Here is a 23689-nt window from a genome sequence, read left to right on the forward strand (position 1 = left end):
ACTGGGGGTGAATGTTTTGCCAATGTGCAACATTCTGTCTATCATCTTGTGTGTTTTTCAGCTCAGATAGAAACTCAATGAGAGTGAGCAACTAAGTCTGAAGAGTCCTGGGCAAAAGAGAATAATGGTATGGAATAGAGAGAAATAGTGTTTGTTTTTGCTAATTTAAATCATGCATAGAGCAAGTAAGGAATTTCATGGGAGCCATGCTGGCAGATATAACAACAGTTTTCCATCCGGCTGGATAGTTCTTATAATGAAAAACTGGCTGCATGTCGGAAATTCAGAAAGCAGGAAATGAGAATCTATCCAAGTTTACTTGCAAATATAAATAAGAAAGTTAGTGAAGGATCAGAGTGCTAACAGGGTAAATACAGTATCAGATGCCGCTTGGAATTGCTGCAAAGTGCTTCATACATTTAAAAAGTTTCAATGGGCTCATCTGCTTAGCAAAAGCATAACTAGGGTATTTTATCGAAACAGCTGTGAACTATGTTCACTGCAAGCCATCTTACCATTAAACCTTTAAAAGCAAAAATAAAACACAATACCTAGTATGCAGTATCCCAACAATGGCAGTGGCTGTACTTGATGATAGTCTCCCCATGATACAGCAGCGATTAAGACAAGCAAGTAGATTTGTTGGCATGCATGGCAGAAAATACAAAAGCTGCACTAAACACTTCTGTGACTCGGCTGGCAGAAGCACAAGGATACCATCATGTGGATCTGAAACAATAAACGTAGACAGATTAATTTGTTGTTCCGTAATTGTGATCTGAATCAGCAAGCATTTAGCGTCTTTAAAAATGCATAAATACAATCTTAACTTCAATTGCATTTAATTTGTGAACTTACTGATTTATCATCACAGAGTACATTTTTGCCAGCTGGATGCGCAGGTAAGGTAGCGTGATTCCCACAGGCTTAGTTGATTTCAGTAGGAATTCCTTGTGGCCTAACGGTTAAGGTCTTAGATTCTCCTTTTTAACATTAAATGTTCAAACCAATGTTCCAATACACGTGTGTTAGGTCAAAAACCAAAGCGGTTCAATAAAGAATTATTTAAGCTGTATGTTTTTATAAAGACGTTTTAGTGTTGTGCAACATTTTGAACTGCTTGCTGTTCTTCTTTTTACAAAGCCAAAGACAGGAGGAATTTCCTCAAGTGGTTGTGGTTATTACTGTTAAACACGTTCATGCAGCAGGTTCAATTCTCTCCAGATTAGGTAAAATTATTAATCTGTGAAATCATGAATGTGGTATAAATACCACGAGATATGGGACCTAGGCCCATGTCAGTATTTTCTTTTTCTATGGCCAAGACTTTAGCTTCTAGATTTATTCTCCTGACCAGTTTCTGAATATCTGCATCTCCAGTACCTACCTCATCTGGGACACTGCTGGAGTTACTCCCAGTAGTGTTACCATCTGAGGGGTGAAGGAGTCAAAGTCTCCATCCTCTACCTCTGCGGACTCATTACCTCTTACGTAGTAGGGGAAATGTCATTCGCTGCCAGCAACTGCTGGAGATGGGCTTTTGTGGGCTTAGGACCCATGACAAGTTTCCATGCTTTGCACAGGTCTTTGAGTTCCAGAACTCTCTGATTAGTATAAGTATAGTAAAGTGCCCCTTTGTGCATTGTTGCCCCACACTTTTTGCCTGATGTTTATGCTCTTTGACTGAATGTGCCCTGGCTTCCTGCCAACCAGAAACCCAGGGCCCAAATTCTTCCCCTAAAAACGGTACTGCGTACTCCCAAATTGGCACTTTTCGGACGACATGCAAGTCCCTTGAAAGGTACCCTAGGTACCAGGGGTCCTGTGACCTGAAAAAGTCGCTAAGGGCTGCAGTACTTATTGTGCCACCCTTAGAGGTCCTTTACCTTAACACACACACACTGCCTTTGCAGGCTGAGTGTTTTGGTGCAGAGCAAAGTAAAGAGTCGACATGGAACACATACCTGCGTGCCATTCTTATTATTCACTACCCTGGCATAGGTCAGCCACCCTTATAGCTGGGTGCACTATATCAGTGGTGTGGGTACAGATGAATGAGCCCTATACCCCTTCAGTGTCTAAACCAATTCTTAGACATTTTACGTGCAGTAATGCCATTAACAGTATATGGTGCTGGGAGTTTGTCATTACGAACTCCACATCCCCATAATGACATTACTGAAAACTGGAAAGTTTGGTATCAAACGTCTCAGCACATTAAACCCACACTGATGCCAGTGTGGGGTTTAATGAAAAATGCACTCAAAGGGCATCTTAGAGATGCCCCCTGAAATACTACCTAACATTTGCATCCTGGCCGAGTGGCTGATCGCCAGCTGCCACCACCAGACATGTTTCTTGACCTCTGGGTCGAGAGCCTGCTGCTGAAACAATGCACATCCTGGGACAAGAAGCCAAGCCTCCACCCCAGGATGGGCAGGGTCCACGAAGGTGAAGCTTTAAAGGCTTGCCGCCTTTGTGAGCTACTCCAACCCATTGCTGCATCCAGCAACTAGCTCCCACCAGTTCCGACTCCCACTTTGGGTTAGAGAATCGGCAGGAAAACCAAATGAGGAAGAGAGCTGTGGCCACCCTTGCCTCGTGAACAGCCACCAACTGGAGGCCCTTTATCCCCCAATGGTAACATTGGGCCTCAGCACTCTGCACCCTGGTGCCGCAGAGAGTGTTCTGAGAGTGCACCCTCAACCCTGGGTCTAACCTAGGAATACGAACTTCAACAAATAAGTACTTACCTGCAAATCGTTAACTTAATTTCCTACCATAGGATTGCATTGACTGCTTTTCCATGAAAATTCTTTTAAGTGTGGAGTTGGTTTGTACAAAACATTGAAAAACTGCATAACTGTAAAAACTTAATTACTTACCCTTTGTCTAGGAAATGTCTCAGTGTGATATCTAGGCATATCACACTGATTAGCAAAAGTAAGTGACTTACCTGTAACTCAACCAACTGCATTTGAACCTGCATTCAACTGTAAATCACTGCATAAGATTTTGCAAAGTATTATTTCACTTCCCTGCACCAGGCTTGGTTCTAGAAATAAAATAACTAAATAATATTTGATACAAACAAATTGGTTGGAGTTCAGTCGGAGTGTGCGACATCATTTGTTGCCTGTGTGTGTACAACAAATGCTTAACACAACCCTCAGATAAAGCCTTACTGCTCGCCCACACTACCACTAATAGTGTTATCTACTTTTACATCTGCCGACCTTTGGGGTTCCACTGGACTCTATGCGCACTATACCTCATTTTGGTATAGTATATACAGACCCAGCTTCCTACAGGGTGTCCTTAGGCGGGCAGGCAGGTCGCCGCCAAGGGGAGTCTTCAAGTTGAGGCAGAGGGTCGAGGAGGAGTCTGGCAGGGGTCAGCCCACGGTAAACTCGGGCTCAGAAGTGCTGGGGAACCTTCGCAGGACCAGTGGGCCACTTGGACTCGGGTAATGGGCATCGGGTGCAGAGGTCGTACCGGAGGCGATTTTGGGGTTCTTATGGCAGAGTTCTTGAGCTTTGGGATGTGTTTCTTCTTGGACAGGTCCACTGTCCATAGGAGTTTTAGAGTCTTTGTTGAAGGCAGGCAGTCCTCCCACGATTTTGGTCTTTGCTGGGCCAACAAGAAGAGTCATCTTTTTGTAGCGGAGGTGAAAGGCAGCAGACAGGCCGGGAGAGCTAGCGCAGAGTTAGTCACTGGTTTTTCTTCTCTTGTGCTGGTGCGGTTCTTTGTTGTTCAGGCTTCGTAGGTCATCATAGATCTCATTTCGCAGTCTGGGGAAGCCACCTAAAAACTAGATTTAGTGGTGTTACAGGGCAGTAACAGGTAGGGACCAATGGGTTTCTTACCTGTGGTTTCTACAGCCATTATTATACCACCCTTGTGTGGGAGGGAGCTTAGCCCTAGTACTTACTGGATAAGTCCCGCCATCTCCAAGATGGTGGGCACTGAAAAGTGTGCTTGCTTTACTTCATTTCCAACACCTGAGGGGTGGAGTAGGCGAACTGGGGCAAACCTCCTATCCTTACCAAGCTTCCCAGACAGTTAAGCCGCCAAAAGTGGGGGTTTGAATTGGGTCTGCCATCTGCTGCTAGCAGCAGAGGCTGGGATTGCATTACAAAGGCAGCAAGGCATTTGAAGCTTTTCTCTCTCAGCACTGTGCTCATCCTGGGGAAGGAGGTGTTACATGTCTACCCAGAACGTGCTTGGTTTCTGGTCTCAGAGAGCAGGGGCTCTCGAAACAGGGGCTCAGAAACATGTCTTGTGGTGGCAGGCTGCCTAAAGCCAGTCAGAGACCACCCCAGGGTTGGTAGGTTTTCAGGGGACTTCCTCCAAGGTGCCTTCTGAGTACATGTTTTAATAAATCCAATACTGGCATAAGTGTGGGATTATTAAGAGGAAAGGTTTGGTACCAAACACTCCTGGGTTCAGTGAAGCAATTATGGTGCTAGGGAACTAGAGTTGTCGAGGTTCCAGCCCATGAACTATTTATGGTTTCCCTGGCACTTACAAGATTTAAGAATCGACAAATTTTGCAGGGGCATTTTTGTCCATGCACATTTGCCCACACCAAAGATATAGTGGTTTGTAAGGCCTGCAATTTGCAGTGACATGGCCTTGGTGAGGGGACTCTCTTCAGTCTCCATGCCCTAGGTGTTGCCTGGTGTTTTGCTGGTTTTCGACTTAGTTGGACTGGGACCCTGCTATTCAGGGCCCCAGTCTATCTGCTTTCTCTATAAAATGGACTCCATGTTCTTTAGGTACATACCAGATTGGTTACTGGGTCACCCTTGTGTATATGCTACTTCAGGTACCCAGGGCATAGGTGCACCTTGGGCCTCCCAGGGGCTGCATCATGTATTGTGCCACCCCGGATAGAGGAGATAGAAGAGATAGAAGAGATAGAGATAGAGATAGAGATATAGCTTGGTTTTGTGTGAGAGGGTGCCCTAGCATGAGCTGAGCCCTTCTGCAGCTTTCGGAACCATCTCCTTATAGCTGTTCTATGATATAGCCATACCATATACTCAAGTGCATTATAATCCTTGCGGTTAATGCTAACTTTGGTTTGGCTTTATCAAAACATGTCGTGTAAGGTGTCAAACACTTTGGAATACTGGTAGCATTCCACCCTTCTAGAGGGAGAAGCCATGTAGTTACTGGTAAACCTAGTTAAAGTTAAACAGAGCCCCAGCATCACAAAATGGATGCTGCTGCCACAGACAAGTCTGCCCTCCTGCTGCTAGACGAAACTCCGGCAGGGTAGGCCTGGACAATAGATTTCCTGTCCAGGGAGGTGCTAGCACCACCCCAGACAGGCTTTAGTGTATTGGGGCAGGGTGGGTTGCATTCAGTGAATGCTTTTCAGACACTGCCAGGGGCACACAAGGTGCTCCATGCATTTCCCAGTTCAAACCAGTTGATGGGGTGCTCAGCCTCGGCTCTGGCGCAAAACTGGACAAAGGGGAAGGGGTGTAACCACCCCCTCCCCAGGTCCACCCGTAGGAAGGACCTTAGAGTTAGTCCAACCTCTAAACTTCCTATAAGTGTAGAACCCCAGTCCCTAGGAGTTCAGATTAACCTGGACGAAACTCTGCAACATATGTCTTGGACCTTCGACATTCCATATCGACTGGAAGATGGAAAAAATCTCCCTTGTGGTCAATGAGTGACCACCCTGTTCAAACAGGCACCAACTTCATCTCTGCCGGTCTGCATTTTCGAGGTTCCCGCTGGATCCCGAAGAATCTGCGACTCAGGACACGGACTTCCAGACATCTCTGATGCTTACCTGCGCTCCCAGCAAAGCTGAGACCTGTAGCGGACACGAGAGACGTGGATCAGGAACTCCTGGACATCCTGTATTTTGCACGCTGCACCTATTTCCCGATGTATCCAGAAGTTGTGCATAGGGGTGCTTGAAGCCCCAGCCCGAGCACCTTTTGCACCAAAGTTCAGAGGCCACACTCCACGATTGTGGGCCTGCTTTGTGCATTTCAGCTCGACGCGTCTTCGCAGTTCCTAGTCCGTTGGCTAGTGAGCCCCCAAGAAGATCAATCCTTGATTTACTTTGCTTTCCTGGTTGCTCCAGGCTTGCTCCAACTTCTCCCCAAAAGAGAAGTTCCTCAGACCTTGCTGGTCTGCACCAAAGCCAATCTCGACATCTTGCGTGGATTGCGTTTGCTAAGGCTTGTTAGGTCCAATCCGGATACCGACACCGCAGTCACTAGATCCTTCGTGGGACAGCTCGAATCCAGCTCCTGGTCATCGTCAACGCCTCCTGGACCTCGTGGCTGAAGAGACAAACTTCACCTTTTCACCTGAAATCACCCGACATTGGCTGGCAGCTTCCCATCGCCATCCTGGTCACTGGCTAGTGACCCAGACTCTGTCCCTTCTGCTTTCAGGTTCTTCACATCTCCGATCCACCCTTGGATCCACCTGGACACTTTTCCTCTGGTCGCCTGCAGCACTTCTTCGCAGCTCTCCATTGGAATCGACGATGAAACACGACCCGAAAAGACACCTATACACCCGCCTTTCCTGGGTGAGGTAACACGAGTACTCCGGTGCTCCCGTGGGTATTGACTCTCCAAATGTCCTAGTCTAAAAGGGTTCCATCGCATTTCACCTCCTTTTACCCTTAATCTTTAAAATTGTAACATGTTCGTTCTCCATAGAAAGTCAATGGTTGCCCGCGGCTGTGTTTAGACACTGCACACGTCTCCCGTGGGCCTCCTACATCCTAACCTTTGGTTGTTCCTAGAAGCCCCAGCGATTCCCTAGGCCTGCTTTCTATTCAATACGTGGTTCTTATACCACTATTTTAGTATATGGTTTGTGAGGCCCCCTAGGGCATAACGTATACTGTGCAACTTATCGTATGCTAATTAAGTTCCTTGTATTGTACTTTTACCTCTGACCTCAAAGAGTGCAGAGGGGTTGTGTTTAGAATAAATACATATATATTTGATATATACCTTGTGTGGTGTGCTTTCATTTGGTACTCAAGAGATTATGGTAAAACAACTTGCTTAACTCGTCTCCAAGTCTTAGCCTGAAGGCTGCTCTCCACAGCTACCACTAGGATAGCTTTCTATAAGGTTGACTTTATAACCTACCATCAATAAGGGTCGTTTGGACTGGTGGAAGGTGCCCACTAGAATAGTGGGCATCATACACCAGGCCAACTTATCACACTAGGTACCAAGGGTACCATGTCAAACGCAGTACATTTTTAGGGAAGGAGCAATGCCACATAAGACCTGGTTGGCAGGGACCATATGCGCTTACAAAAGAAACCACATCCTTTTCCAGGCAAAAAATGGGGGTTAATCATGCCAAAAGAGGCACTTTCGAACAGTGCAAACTATATTGAGCTTGAACCAAGAAGACTAATAACTGGACAGTGCAGCAGAGCTGCTAAGATAAGTCTTGGGGATACGATCTTTTCCTTCCACTGAAATAGGGAAGTTGTTACTTGAGATCTTAACAACTGAAGTAACTAGGCTTTAGAACTTAGATGCACTGGCTACTTACAATGATACGAGGTTGTGCACAAGTTTGCCCGAATTGAAAACTACTACGGGAGGTATGATCTTACTAGAAATGGGCCAAACTGACCAGAAAGAAACAATTACGAGGATGCGAAAAAAGGATTATGTTACTTACCCTGAGGGCATCTGTTCTTGGCATGTAGAGCTGTAGATTCACATGCTTTGCATACTCCTACAATCTAGTGTTGGGTCCGGATGTTTGCTAGTCACGAGGTAAGGCGACTTCTCCTTTCGGAGATAGTGCGCATGGGCATCGACTCCATTGTTAATTGTTTTCCCGCAAAAGGGTGAGACTGGAGTAAGTAAGTGTAGTCTAGAGATGTCCATGCGTATGAAGGTATAATAAAGAACTGCAACAACCATAGGTGCCCAGGTAGGTGGGTGGGCACATGTGAATTTGCAGCTCTACATGCCAAGAACAGATACTTACTGGGTAAGTAACATAATCCATTCAAGGCATGTGTGCTGCAGTACACATGCTTTCCATAGACTACAAAAGCAGTATACTCCCAAAGCGATGGCTAACCTGTAGATGTTGCAGTTGTTTGAAACAGTGTTTTAAGTATTGCTTGGCCTACATTAGCTTGTTGACGTGCTAACACGTCTAACTAATGTTGTTTGGTAAATTTGTGTGGTGTAGACCATGTAGCTGCTTTACATATGTCAGCTAGAGGAATGTTACATAAAAAGGCCATAGTAGCCCCCATTTTGCAAATGGAATGCGCTCTAAGGGGGTATGGATGAAGTGTTTTTTAGCTTTTGCATAGCATGTTTGAGTGCATTTACCAATCCATCTTGAAATACCAGATTTAGAGATAGGACTGCCTTTGTGAGGTGGAACAAACAACAAATAGTTGTTTTGAGAAAATCTTTGGTCCTATCTGTGTAGTATAACAAAGCTCTTTTGACATCAAGTGTGTGAAGAGCCCGTTCTGCTACAGAATCAGGAAGAGGAAAAAACACAGGTAACTCAACTGATTGGTTTATATGGAAACCGACACTACTTTGGGAAGGGATTAAGGGTTGGTGCGAAGAACTACCCTGTCTTTTTGGAGCTGAAAGAAGGGTTCTTCCAAGGGTAATGCCTGTAGTTCACCAACTCTGCTCAATGAAGTGATTGCAACGAGGAAGGAAAATGCTACTTACTTGGCATGTAGAGCTGCAGAGTTGCACACTATGCATAGATTGCCACCTAGTGTTGGGCCCGGATGTTTGCAGTTTGTTTTGTAGAAAAGTATTTGGAAGTCACGGGATAGGTGACTCCTCCTTTGGATGATACTGCGCATGGTCATCGGCTCCATCCCCAGATTGTTTTTCGCCATTAGGGAAGTGATGGAGCTGTATAAGAGATAGTGATGTCCATGTGATATGCATCTAATTAAGATAATACTGGAACAGATAAAGGTAGCCGGGGAGGCGGGTGGGCATGTGCAACTCTGCAGCTCTACATGCCAAGAACAGATGCATACTGGTAAGTAGCATTTTCCGTTCGAGGCATACGAGCTGCAGATTGCACACTATGCATAGATTACATAGCAGTTCCCACACCTAGCGGCGACCACCCGTATCTGTTGCAGTGGTTTGAAACAGAGTTTTTAGTACAGCCTGGCCCACAGTGGCTTGTTGTTTAGTTTGCACATCTACACAGTAATGTTTTGTGAATGTGTGCGGTGTAGCCCATGTGGCTGCTTTGCATATGTCATCTAGGGGAATGTTCCCTAAGAATGCCATTGAAGCCCCTATTTTCCTGGTAGAATGGGCTTTTGGTGGGATTGTTAATGTGCGTTTAGCTTTTTGATGACATATTTGCATGCATTTAACAATCCTCCTAGCGATCCCTGACTTTGAAATGGGATTGCCTTTATGTGGCGGTGAGAAAGACACAAAAAGTTGTTTTGTCTTACGAAAGGTTTGTGTTCTTTCAATGTAGTACAATAATGCTCTCTTGACATCTAACATGTGTAGAGCTCTTTCTGCGACTGTTTGGGGCTGTGAGAAAAACACGGGCAGCTCAACAGATTGATTTAGATGAAAAGGGGAAATTACTTTTGGAAGGAATTTTTGATTTGTATGAAGACCCACTTTGTTATGATGCATTTGCAGAAAGGGTTCCTGAATTGTAAATGCTTGTAGTTCACTAACCCTTCTGAGCGACGTAATGGCTACTAGGAAAGCTACTTTCCAGGTTAGAAATTGCAATTCGCATTTATGTAATGGTTTGAAGGAAGGCCCCATTAACCTTGTGAGAACTACATTTAGGTTCCACACTGGTTCGGGTGGTGTTCTGGGAGGAATTATTCTTTTGAGTCCTTCCATTAAAGCTTTAATAGCTGGCACATAAAAAGAGATAGATGTTGTCTATTTTACAAGTATGCTGCAATAGCTGCAAGGTGTAACCTGATAGACATGTAGGCTAAATTACACTCTTGAAGGTGCAGTAAATATCCAATGATGTGTTGAATAGATACATCTAGAGGATCAATTTGGTTGTTTTGACAGTATATGAGAAACCTTTTCCACTTAGCAGCGTAACATGCTCTAGTGGTGGACCGTCTAGCTTCTTTGATAACGTTCATGCAGTCTGGGGGAAGGTTGAGGTAACCAAACTCTAGGACCTCAGGAGCCAGATCGCTAGGTTGAGCTGAGCTGGGTCCGGGTGCCTGATCTCTCCACGGTTCTGCGTTAGTAGGCGTGGAGAGAGGTTTAGTTTTTGGTGTGGTACTAAAGACATTTGCAACAGCGTGGTGTACCACGGTTGTCTGGCCCAAGTTGGAGCGATCAGGATGAGTGTTAGGGAATGTTGCTGTAGTTTGCGCACCACTAATGGAATTAGTGGGAGAGGAGGAAAAGCGTACGCAAATAGTTTTGACCAGTTCATTCATATCGCATTGCCTTTGGACAATGGGTGTGGGTATCTGGCGGCAAAGTTTGGGCATTTTGCGTTTTCGTAGGTGGCAAAGAGGTGTATTTGAGGCTGTCCCCACATTTGAAAGAAAGGATGAAGAACTTGTGGATGAAGTTCCCATTCGTGGATTTGCTGAGTTTGTCGACTTAGCAGATCTGCCATGGTGTTTTGTACTCCTGGGACGTGTTGGGCTAATAGGAAGATCTTTAGTGGTATAGTCCATCTCCATATCTGCTGTGCTAACTGGGAGAGCTGCAGAGAGTGTGTCCCTCCCTGTTTGTTTATGTAGTACATAGCTGTCATGTTGTCTGTGCGGACTAGGACAGCTTTGCCTGACACTTGAGTTTGAGAAGCTTTTAGGGCTAGAAACACAGCTAGTAACTCTAGGTGGTTGATGTGGAGTAGCTTTTGTTGCGGGGTCCACCTGCCTTGCGTGGTGTGATGCAGGAGGTGAGCTCCCCAGCCGGAGAGCGATGCGTCCGCTGTTAAGACTACTTGAGGAACTGGCTCTAGAAACGGTCGCCCTTTGGAAAGATTTTTGGTGTTCCACCATTGCAGAGAACGATGAGTCCGACCGTCCACCAACACTAGGTCTGTTAGTTGACCTTGAGCCTGGTTCCATTGGCATGCTAGGCACTCTTGAAGTGGACGCATTTGCAATCTTGCGTGAGGAACTATGAATATGCAAGATGCCATCATTCCTATGAGCTGCATGAACACTCGAGCTGGTAGTGAGTGTTGCGGCTTGAATTTTGTTAGAAGAGTCTGTACACTTGTTATCCTTGCTGGAGAGGGATACGCTAGTGTTAACTGGGTGTTTATTGTAGCGCCGAGATACTGTTGTATATGTGAGGGTTGTAGATGCGACTTGGTGTGATTTACTGTGAATCCCAAGTCGTGAAGCAGTTGAATGATAGTGTGAGTGTGTTGTACACACTGGCTGTATGAGCTGGCCTTTATGAGCCAGTCGTCCAGATATGGGAAGACATGAATGTGTTGTCTTCTTAAGTGTGCTGCTACCACTGCTAGGCATTTGGTAAACACCCTTGGCGCTGTTGTGACTCCGAATGGGAGCACTTTGAACTGGTAGTGCTGGCCGTCTAGCACAAATCGGAGATATTTTCTGTGCGCTGCGTAGATGGGAATATGGAAGTAGGCGTCCTTGAGATCTAGAGTGGCAAGGAAGTCGTTTAGTCCCAGTAGTGGAAGCACCTGTTGAAGTGTGACCATATGAAAATGGTCCGACTGAATGTAAATGTTTAGAGGTCTGAGGTCTAGGATGGGTCTTAGGGATCCGTCCTTCTTTGGTATTAGGAAATACAGTGAGTATACTCCTTTGTTTTTCTGGTGCTCTGGAACTATCTCTATTGCATTTTTCTGCAGGAGGGATATTACTTCTTGTCTGAGCAATGTTAAATGTTCCTGTGACATTGGACACTGCCTGGGTGGTATGTTTGGGGGGGGTAGATTGTAGTTCCAGACAGTAACCTGATTGAATAATTTGTAACACCCACCTGTCTGATGTGATGTTTTCCCTGGCTGGCAGGTACTGTTGGAATCTTCCCCCGACCGGAGTGGAGTGGGGCGGGGGAAGGGAGTCTTTGGGCAGGGGTGGAGGCAGAGCGGGAATTGTTATTTTTACCTCTGCCTTTGTTATTGTTACCCCTGTACCCGCCCCTTTGGGAGCCCTTGCCGTAAGTGGATTGTGTGGGGGCTTTGTATGAGGCAGAGGCTGTGCCGGAGGAATATCCTCTGGTGGCACCTCTATAGGATGAGCGACGAAATGAACGTCTGGGAGCCTGCGACTGCAGGGCTCCCATAGATTTGGCGGTGTCTGTATTTTTTTTCATTTTTTCAAGAGATACATCCACGTTGGGTCCAAATAGGTGTTGCTCATCGAAGGGTTGATTTAGAATTGCATTTTGTACCTCAGGTTTGAATCCAGATATACGAAGCCAGGCGTGTCTGCGTAGCAAGACGCTGGTGTTAACTGCTCTAGACGCAGTATCAGCTGCGTCAAGGGCACATTTAATGGAGGTGTTTGTAATGTTTTTACCCTCTTGGATGAGTTCATGTGCCCTATCCCTGTACTTATCAGGGAGGTGTCTCATTATTGACTCTAATTCGTCATAATGTGCTCTATCATATCTGGCTAGCAATGCTTGTGTGTTGGCGATACGCCAGATGTTTGCTGCTTGAGACGCAGTTCTCTTCCCTGATGCGTCTAATAACTTAGACTCTTTATCTGGTGGGGCAGTGTTGGAACCTAAATATGCAGGTCACCTAGGGTAGCCTGGCCTAGGGTAAGACACTATCACTTAGAGGCACATGTGTAAAGGTTGCAAACCACCCAGCAGTAAATCAACGCAATTTCACTCAAAAAGGACGCTACACCAATGTTTGGAAAAATATGAGCTTGTTTATAAAAATAATCTTTGCTCTCTTGTCTTTAGAATTCACAGCTTAGTACATTACAGTTTGACATGGAAATATTAATACTTTTAAAGTTGCTAACTTAAATCATTAATCAGCACCAACAGCACATTACATTAGACTCCAAAATTTGTTAGACTTGACTTCTGTGAAGTGTTTTATACTTTTAAAGGAATATTTTCTAGATTTGGCTCCTTCATAAATACAGGCCAGCATATACAGCTTCTCAACTCTAACTTCCCACCTTCTGCCTGTAAACAGGGCTATTTGGCAACTTCAGATACTTCTGGCAGTAATTTTCAAGAGTTTAATTCAACCTTCAGCTGTTTCCCAAGGTTTTACAGAGTATATGCAACCAACCTCTCTTAGTCATCGACTGTTACCTAGCCCAATTCCTTATAGGCCTGACTACATGAGGACAGTTTAGTCGCTGTTTATAAGTCCTCCCCACTCCAAGCTTTGGGGGAGAATCTTCACTCTCACCAGTTACCAAAAGGATTGCAGATCTCCTCCGTTACTTTCCCTCCCTCTCCTCACCTATTCCGCTACTTTGGCTGGCTTCCGGCCAGTGAATCGGCCCTGCAAGCGGGAGGGTTCAGTCCTTTTACCACAAGTGCCAGGGATCTCGGCGTTGGTTCTCCCGGGGGTGGGAAGGGCTCCGCTCCCGTCCCCAGTCAGCCGCTCCTCCCGCGGAGCTCCCGCGAGGGGATTTCCCCACAGACTCCTCCGGTGCTTCTCCTCACCTCTCCTTCGCGCCGGTCGAGGGAAGCACTACTCCTCCTGACATGCGCGGGACGCCCACGCTGGCGCCGCCTCTCACCTCGGGCCTCAGGACACTCCCACCGGACCCGCCTCCACTGCGCTGACACCAAGGAGAGACGCTTCTCCCTCTCCTCCACGCAGAAGCCGTACCAGGACACTGCCGCTCGACGGCTTCTCCGAGCCTCTCTGCCATAAACCAGGAATCCGCTGGAGGTGAAGGCAGGGGGCGCCCGGCAGGGGCACGATAATTTCCCTCAGTACCCACAGGATTTTGACACAAGCGAGGGTAAGGAGAAATTCGGGAGTCGAGTTGCTCTGGGGCACTATCCTTAATATCGTCCCAGAGCAGGATTATCACTCTGGAGATCTCAAGACAGTTCAGACCCACGTTACCAGTGGAGGGGGGATCGATTGGAAGGGCTAGAGGGTACTCCCCTTCTTCTTAGCAACCCTCAGCAGAGTCTGTCTACAGTCTTTTCCAGCTAGGCAGAGGACTGCGCTCCACAGCGCCGCAGTCTCCTTCTTCTCACACCCCCGTACTTCCAGACTAGGGGTTGGTCAGGCGCCCAGGGTCTCCAGTAATCCCAAGCAGCGGGGACAAGTCAAGTAACCCAAGGGAGGAAGGGTGGTGAATCAATAAGGCAGCATCCTTAGACTAGGAGGTCAACCCTTTGACTATCCTACCCCCACCTTCTGCTACAGCCTGTCCTCCTGCTGACTCTCTCTGGTAAGACAAAATGGCTGACCAGCATTCCGCCTTTTATAGGCTGACCCTCAGAGGTCCAGAAGGTTCTGGAATTCCCTACTCTATCCTATGGGACAGGTTCTAGGTTTGTCAGTGGTGACAGTTGGTAGCCACCATTTTGTGACTCCAAGGGAATCTCTGTCAGGAAAGGCCTCTAGGCCTGAGGTGAAGAACTATGAGGGCGAAAGAGCACCTATCCCCTAGACCAACACCTTGAAAAATCTAGTGGACACAAAAATAAATAAAGGCATGAGGGGCTAAAAGGGGACAAAATAAATAATAAATTAGAGGGACTACGGAAAAGGCCAGACAGGTCTAACAGGCAGCATCACCTGATGTTTGCGAGTTAGCTCACTTGCGTGCGTTGGAGACTACAAGTGAGTCTAGTGGTACTGGCCCCTTAATGTATACCGGGTCTGAAGGGGCGGCTTTATATTTCTTCTCTATACGAGGATTAATGATTCTAGTTCGGACTGGGTCTTTAAAGACTTCATCAGCGTGTTTAATTACCCCTTTGAGCATTGGTAAGATGGATGTTGACATTTGTGCGTTATCAAAGGTATCCATCAGGAAGTCCTTGTCTACAGGGTCTGTATGCATGTCCACCCCGTGATATTGTGCAGCTCTGTGTATTCATTCGTTAAACCCTATAGTGTCTTCAGGTGGGGAAGGCCGTGAGGGGAATAAGTCATCTTGAGGGACATTTGGGACATCTGGAGTGGTGTAATCAACCCATGGGTCAGGTGATCCTGTAGGTGTGTCTGGATCAGGCATGTTACCCCCCCCCATATCATCAGAACTATCATCTCTATGAGAGGATGCAGGAGAATGCTGTGGTATGGGAGAGTGTGGTGATGGCATAGGTGGAGGAGAAGGGTTAAGGCTCTCTTAAAGGTGAGGTAGCCATGTCCTCCTTCTTTGCAAGCGGAGCTGGAGCTGGCTTGTCCAGTGGTCGCTTCTTTGAGGCCAAAATCAACAGTCCAGTTATTGGGTCCTTAGCCAGAGTCTTTTGGGCAGGGTCCGGAAAATATAAATCCTGCCCCGGAGGCCGATCCTTTGGTACTTTGGAAGGTTTCGGCACCGAAGCGTCTTGCTTTGGTTTTTTGACAATGTTCTTTGTCGGGGAAGCAGGATTTTTTCTCGGCTCCGGATGTTTTTTCGGCTCCAAATGTTTTTTCAGTTCCGAAGGTTTTTTCGGGTCGGGTGTTGTTTTCGGATCCGGTTGTTTCTTTGGATCCGATGCTTTTTTCGGTTCCGGCGGTTTTTTGGAAGCCGAAGCCTTGCATGGTTCCGACCTGGGTTTCGGTGCCGAAGGAGTTGTGGGTTTCGGCGCCGATGGTTTGGGCATCGGCATAGCCAGTGTCGATGTCTTTTTCGGTGCCGGTAAGTTGGCGCCGGCACCATGGGAAGACTGACTTGAGCCTGAGTCGCCCGAAGGCTTAATTGGCTTCTTTGCCGGGCCCGAAGGTGGGGCAGTAGAAGCGGAGTGTCGGTGTGCACCCGAGGGCAAGGGTGTAACCTGGGCCTTCTTTGGGTGTGTCGAGGAAGGGTCGGGTCGACGGTCTTACTTACGACCCGTTGCGGTGGAGTGGCGTCCTCGACATCCGAATCTTCTTCCTGTTCGGAACCGCTGTCGACGTCCTGTTGTTCTGGGACGTTGACGCCTTCCTCAAAGATGTCGATACAAAAGGGGATTATGGACGGAGCGTTTGAGCAAATCAAACACTCACCCCCAGTCAACTGATCTGGGTTTAATCCACCACCATTCTTTAGCCCACTCAGCCACCCCATTTCAGACATGGCTATATGCAAATCAGTCTGACCCTGTGCCTCATGGGAACAGTACAGCCCGAACTGCCAAGCCATGTCTTCCATGGACCGGAAACAAGCATCCTGGGACCGGTTTCGGATTCATAATCCTCATTAGCCAGGCTATCTTGAATCCAGTGGCCAAGTGAGCAAGGGACTCACGTCTGAGCATACCCTGCCACACTTAGGGCGAACAAAGCGATACAAAAGGGGTTGATGGACGGAGCGTTTGAGCAAATTAAACACTCACCCCCAGTCAACTGATCTGGGTTTAATCCACCACCATTCTTTAGCCCACTCAGCCACCCCATTTCAGACATGGCTATATGCAAATCAGTCTGACCCTGTGCCTCATGGGAACAGTACAGCCCGAACTGCCAAGCCATGTCTTCCATGGACCGGAAACAAGCATCCTGGGACCGGTTTCGGATTCATAATCCTCATCAGCCAGGCTATCTTGAATCCAGTGGCCAAGTGAGCAAGGGACTCACGTCTGAGCATACCCTGCCACACTTAGGGCGAACAAAGCGATACAAAAGGGGATGATGGACGGAGCGTTTGAGCAAATCAAACACTCACCCCCAGTCAACTGATCTGGGTTTAATCCACCACCATTCTTTAGCCCACTCAGCCACCCCATTTCAGACATGGCTATATGCAAATCAGTCTGACCATGTGCCTCATGGGAACAGTACAGCCCGAACTGCCAAGCCATGTCTTCCATGGACCGGAAACAAGCATGCTGGGACTGGTTTTTGATTCATAATCCTCATCAGCCAGGCTATCTTGAATCCAGTGGCCAAGTGAGCAAGGGACTCACGTCTGAGCATACCCTGCCACACTTAGGGCGAACAAAGCGATACAAAAGGGGTTGATGGACGGAGCGTTTGAGCAAATCAAACACTCACCCCCAGTCAACTGATCTGGGTTTAATCCACCACCATTCTTTAGCCCACTCAGCCACCCCATTTCAGACATGGCTATATGCAAATCAGTCTGACCCTGTGCCTCATGGGAACAGTACAGCCCGAACTGCCAAGCCATGTCTTCCATGGACCGGAAACAAGCATCCTGGGACCGGTTTCGGATTCATAATCCTCATCAGCCAGGCTATCTTGAATCCAGTGGCCAAGTGAGCAAGGGACTCACGTCTGAGCATACCCTGCCACACTTAGGGCGAACAAAGCGATACAAAAGGGGATGATGGACGGGGCGTTTGAGCAAATCAAACACTCACCCCCAGTCAACTGCCCTAAGTGTGGCAGGGTATGCTCTGGGGGTGAGTGTTTGATTTGCTCAAGCGCTCCGTCCATCTTCCCCTTTTGTATCGCTTCCTCAAAGATGTCGTCCGGAATGGAGGATGAAGATCGAGCCATTGTTCTTCTCGCTCTTCGGTCCCGGATAGTCTTTTTGGAGCGGATAGAGGCACAAGCTGAACAGTCCCTTGCCTCGTGCTCCGGAGAAAGGCAGAGGTTACACACCTCGTGAAGGTCGGAGTGGGGAAACTTCGCCCCACATTGAGGACACTTTTTGAATGGAGTCCTTTCCATGAGCTGGAGTTGAGGCCTACTTAGGCCCGAAGGCCGTCGACGACGACCGGAATGGAAGTATTCGACATTGAAGAATAGCGTCGAGTGGAGAAGCGTTCAAAACTTATTTTCTTAAAGTTGGTGAGGATTGCGCGCCGAAAGAATTTGGTTTCAACACGGAGCGCTGGAAACACATCCGAGCCCGGTGGCGGAAAAAACCAATCTGGGGATGGAGCCGATAACCATGCGCAGTATCATCCAAAGGAGGAGTCACCTATCCCGTGACTTCCAAAGACTTTTTTTTTTTCAAAAACCTTTATTCTCTTGCAAAGCGTTTTACACAGCGTGTAGCCTACAACCCTGGGCCGGCCGCAAGTTATAGGCAGTTTTTCCGCATAGGTCAGTCACATCTTACATAGCCAATCAGCCGACATCCCGGAGGCCCGGCGGCATTCGGTTAGGACATATATCTAGAACTTTCGCTCTTATCAGCAATACCAAGGCGTATACTGAAGTCTAGCACCCTGCACAGATGTCTTCTCTCACAGACGAACAATTAGCACGCCCAGCCCAGTGTCGTAAACCAAGAGAAGGTTCCTTATAAAACCTTTTAATTCTAACATCCTACCCCAACGTCCCCCCACCCTCTCCACCCGCCTATTGTGAGAAGGCTTGCACCCCATCCAGATGTTGAACTACATTATCATTAGGACAGTGCCGCTAAGGATTCCCTTCCGTACAATTCCACTGTCCGTATTGCTAGGCAGTGTAGCACTCCCCGCCCCCACTCACCCCTTAGGCTCCTACCATTCCCTTCCTGATTCCCATCTCACGCAGTACCTCCCTTCCTTCCATGGGGATCTCTGTTAATCAAACTCGGTGTGCTCCTCAAGTGTTTCAAGCACATCAGTTACCTCACCCTGTTCTGCTTCCTCCTCCTCCCCTGCGTGTAGTTATGTCTGATATAGACTCCAAAAATTCTTGGGGCAGCTCTTGGGGGGGGGGGGGGGGGAGTAATTCACTGTATATTTCCGATTGAGTACAGCAATATAACATATCCTTGGCCCATCTCTTCTTAGTTGGTAACGGACCCCTCATCCAACAAACAGCAACAACCCGCCTGGCAACTAGCAAAGCCATATCTGCTAAGCACCGTAGTGCCACCGGGAGCGTCTTGGAATATCCCAGCAGTGCGAGTGCCGAGCTAGCCGGGATCTCTGTGCCTAATACCTGACTCAGTTCCGAGAAGACTTCCATCCAGAATTTAGCAATGCCAGGACAGTTCCATGCCATATGCATGAAATCTGCAACTTGCACATGACAACGTTCACACTCCGCTGACTGTCTAAGTCCGTATTTATGTAGTCTCTCTGGTGTATAGTAAACAAGTTGCATGTATTTAAAATGAACCAGTCTGTGCCTTCCATTTAGATACAGTTTCCTGGTGCTGGTGCAACAATACTTCCACATCTCGTCATCTATTTGCATTTGCAAATCACGCTGCCATTTTGTCCTAGCCTTGGAGTATTGGTACTGCTTATGTTGGACTCGTTTATTGAGATTAGTAACTAGTTTGCGAGATGGCACCATTTTGGTCACGTGAGTTCCGGAACATCTGGCGGCTCTGCCAGGTCCGGGCCTAAGAGATCCAGTAGCGCACTCCGGACCCTGTGGAACTGAAAGCGTAGTAAAAGCGAGGCCTCGGTCGGCAGAGGGGGAATCTGCTCCCAGGTTTTAACCACCCCATCTATGAAGAGGTCTTCCATCTTTATAATTCCCAGTTTATACAATGCTCTCGTGACTCCTTTCTCTTTCAGCGGTGCCAGCCATATCGCCCAGTCTATCTGCATTAACGGGGAATACAGCAGTTCACATCCCTGTGCCTGTACCAACGCATGCCAGGCGTGATTCGTAGTCTTGATTGAGTCAAGTTTGCCAATGCCACGGTCAACCGGATAGCAGACAGTGGCCGGTAAAGGGGAAGGGTCTGCGAATAACCGTTCAAGAATCACGTGAGGGATATCAGGGTTTCCATGTATCCAGGTATGCAGATGGGATGCCTGAGCGACCCTACAGTATCTTTCCATGTCCGGAGCGCCCAATCCCCCCATCTCATAAGGAAGCATTAAGACCCTCCACTGGACTCTGGGCTGTTTTCCCGCCCAAGCAAGCTTAATGAGTACCTGAGTCAATTGTTTGAAAAAGGCCTTGGATAAAACCACCGGAATATTATTAAACAGAAACAGGAAACGCGGTAAGACCACCATCCTCATGATGGCTATTCTGCCAATTAAGGATAATGGAAGCTTACACCATTTGTCTACATCTTCCACTAGTTTCGCGTATGCAACCCCGTAGTTCTCCCTAACAAGTATGTCCGGATCTGTGTGGAGTTGTATCCCTAAGTATCTGACCGAGTCCGTGGTCCACTGTAATGGGTATTCCATATCAAATGGCTGGGTAACAGGGGTCAATGGGAACGCTACTGATTTAGCCCAATTCACTTTCAGCCCAGAGAGAGCCCCAAATCTTACCACTTCTCTTAGCGTTGACGATAGGTTCACTTCCGGGTCGCGGACATAGAGCAGAGTGTCATCGGCATATGTAGAGATGCCTATTTTGTACGTTGGAAAGCTGATACCCTCCAAGCTATGATATTCCCTAATCGCGCATGCCAGCGGTTCCGCGACTAGCGCATATAGCAGAGGTGAGAGGGGGCAAACCTGTCTGGTTCCTCTGCTTATGTCAAAGGCATCTGTGACACTATCCCCTATCCTTAGTCTCGCAGTGGGTTTGTAATACAATGCTCCCAACATCTGCAGAAAAGGTTCCCCCAGCCCCAGCTTTCGTAAGACTCTTAGCAGAAACGGCCACTCCACGGAGTCGAAGGCCTTTTCCATGTCAAGGAAAATCGCCAACGCTTTGTTTTCTTGACGCACATGCTGCATGGTTCCAAGAACCGTGCGAATATTATATGTGAAGTTCCTGTCAGGGATGAATCCAGCCTGCTCCGGTGCAACCAGCTCCGGTACAAGCAGTGCCAGGCGAGTAGAGAGGACCTTAGCATACAATTTGGCGTCAACATTTATCAGGGGGAGCGGTCTATAAGAGGAACAGGCATTAGGAGACTTCCCAGGCTTTAAGATGCTAACAAGCAGGGCCTCCCTCATGGAGGCAGGCATGCTGCCCTCCTCACAGAGGTCATCAAAAAGAGTTATCAGATGTGGCACTAGTTTGTCTTTAAAAGCCTTATAAAAGCCCACTGTCAGCCCATCTGCCCCTGGGGCACTGCCAGATCTCATCCCCTCCAGCGCCTCTAAGATCTCATCTTTTTGTATAGGCGTCATCAAAAATTCCCTTTGAGAATTGGACAAAAAGGGCATTTTAATGTAGCTAAGGTAATCGTCTATTTCCTCCGCCACTTGTGAGGATCTGGACTGGTATAGACCTGCGTAATAATCTTTAAACTCTTTGAGGATCTCCGCTTCGTCTGTGACTACGTTCCCTGCAGTCGTCACCAGTTCGTCAATCACCAGTGGTCTTCTGTCGTTTCGCATTATTTTGCCAACAGGGAGCTAGGTCTGTCCCCCTCCCCGTACGTGCGTGCCGTGGTATACTTGCCCATGTGTTGCACTTCCCTATCTGCCTCCTCATTGTACTCAGCAAGTAGTGTTTTGATTTGCGCTGCAGTGTCAGCATCTGGGTCGTACCGCTGCCGCTCCTCAAGGTCCAACAAGTGGGTCTCAAGTCGCTTCAGTCGTTGCCGTATAGACCTAAGTACACTTGAGTGTTTGGCCATCGCCACACCCCTGACATACACCTTAAACGTGTCCCACACTGTCTGAAAACTATCAACAGACCCCAGATTCGTCTCGAAAAAGCTGTCTATGTCCTCTGCCAATTCTCCTCTAAATACATCATCCAATAGAGAGTAAGGGGGAAATCGCCATGTGAATGGGGGAATTCTCTTTACCGGGACCCAAGTACCAAAATCAAGGGGGAGTGGTCCGAAAGCGTACGCAGTAATATCCCGCACCTCTTAACACTATTGAGCAGAGCCTGAGATGCTAGCCAGTAGTCTATTGTGTGTACATCATGAAAGGCTGAGTAGTGTGTATAACCGCCCTTTGTGGGGTGTTTATGTCTCCATATGTCAACCAGATCCAATTTCAACAGCTCCGTCTGCATGTGTAGTGCCGCCGATCTATCTAAGTCCGGGGTGCCGCTGCGCTGTTGGGAGAGGTGCGGACTTTGTCTCGAGTGACAGTGGTGGGCCATTTCGTGACCCGAGGAAAGAATCTTGCCGGGGCAGTCCGACGCCGTGAACTTGACCCCCGCCCTTGTGTTTCAGGCTTGGCGGTGGTACGAAGGACCACAAGCACCATCAGCCCCTGCGCCTGCATTGCCCCGGACTCACCTGCAGCTTGTCAGCCCTCCCGCCTACCAGCGCTTTAAAAAACCTTGCCGCACCCGCTGGCGCCGCTGCGCTGTTGGGAGAGGTGCGGACTTTGTCTCGAGTGACAGTGGTGGGCCATTTCGTGACCCGAGGAAAGAATCTTTCCGGGGCAGTCCGACGCCGTGAACTTGACCCCCGCCCTTGTGTTTCAGGCTCGGCGGTGGTACGAAGGACCACAAGCACCATCAGCCCCTGCGCCTGCATTGCCCCGGACTCACCTGCAGCTTGTCAGCCCTCCCGCCTACCAGCATCAAGGCTCCTCCTCATCTTTCTATTTAGCCAGAGAGATCACGGGCAGCGCGGGACGCGCGCGGGCGGGCGCCGGGCGAAGCCCGGGCAAAGGGCGGGCCCTCTGTGGCCCTCAGAGGACTGAGGAGACTGGGCTGGGCCAGGGACCCTACATCTTTTTATCCGGTACATATTTGTGTACTATCCAAGTGAGACTTTATTGTATTTTATTTGGGTGTATTTCATGTGAGTGAGTTGCAACTAGTGATTCCTGTAACGATCTGATATAAAATGTCTAAATCCAAAAATGATAAATCTGTTATAGGCCCCGGTTCCATTGATAATTATATGGTGAAGAAAGTAAATCAGATTAATAACAATAGACGCGCTTCACTAGGGAAGGGGATTCTGACAATTGAATTGCCAGAGTTGTCTCCACAAAGGATGACCACAGATGCTGAGGCAAATATGAGTGGAGTCGTCAGAGTAGATTCGCAGACGCCCATTACGGTGACTGCCGAGGTACACCCAGAACAACACGTCCTGACAAGTGAGGAAACAGGCGATGTTCCACCGGTAATTAGGCCGATGCGAAACTGCAGGCTAACACATCAAAAGCGGGGGGGAAAACACAATACCAAAAAGAGGGATTTGGATGGGAAAGATAGTAATAGCCTGGTCTTAAACCCCTTTGTGTTCACAGGAAATAATGATAGTGGTCTTAATTTAAATACCGAACAGTTTGCCTCTCTTATTAAAAATCTAGAGGCTAAATTTGTATCGAAACTAGAGGAGATTATTAAACCACTGTCTATTCAGATAGAGACACTGGCCACGGAGGTGGCTAGGGTGGGCGGCCTAGTGTCCGTGCACTTGGCTGTATCCGCCAGCGGTAGAACTGAGGCTGGGGGAAGAGTGCAGAAAGTGGCAAACACTAATGACCATCAGAACACTCCCAGTACTGTTGCAGTAGTCTCTATTGTGAATGAGGCATTATGTACACCCGTCGTCCCAATAGTACCTGCCTTGTTGACACAACCCACCCTCGTCACACGAAGTGGACTAGTTCCAAGGCCCCCCAGGAATAACCGATATTTGAATCTACCCACTGACTGTGCACCGTTTGTGGCGGTACTGACCAATGTTCCATCTTGTGGCACACATCCCGCATCACCATATGATGAATCCCACGCCTCACTGAAAAATAAGACAGTAGCTTGGCTTAATAAAAATTGCGGCTTTCCTACT

General features: G+C 47.9%; 1 protein-coding gene across 3 annotated transcripts in view; it reads right to left on the minus strand.

Moving 5' to 3' along the window:
* Window positions 1-23689, minus strand: part of TEX10 (testis expressed 10) — a 576299-nt gene that overhangs the window by 253884 nt on the left and 298726 nt on the right. For all 3 annotated transcript variants that reach the window (XM_078687684.1, XM_078687682.1, XM_078687685.1), the window contains exon 8: window positions 552-729. In XM_078687684.1, the coding sequence (XP_078543810.1) occupies window positions 552-729 (178 nt within the window). The remainder of the gene's footprint in view (window positions 1-551; window positions 730-23689) is intronic.

The sequence above is a fragment of the Lissotriton helveticus genome, chromosome 4_1, assembly GCF_964261635.1.
Source record: "Lissotriton helveticus chromosome 4_1, aLisHel1.1, whole genome shotgun sequence".
Classification (NCBI taxonomy): domain Eukaryota; kingdom Metazoa; phylum Chordata; class Amphibia; order Caudata; family Salamandridae; genus Lissotriton; species Lissotriton helveticus.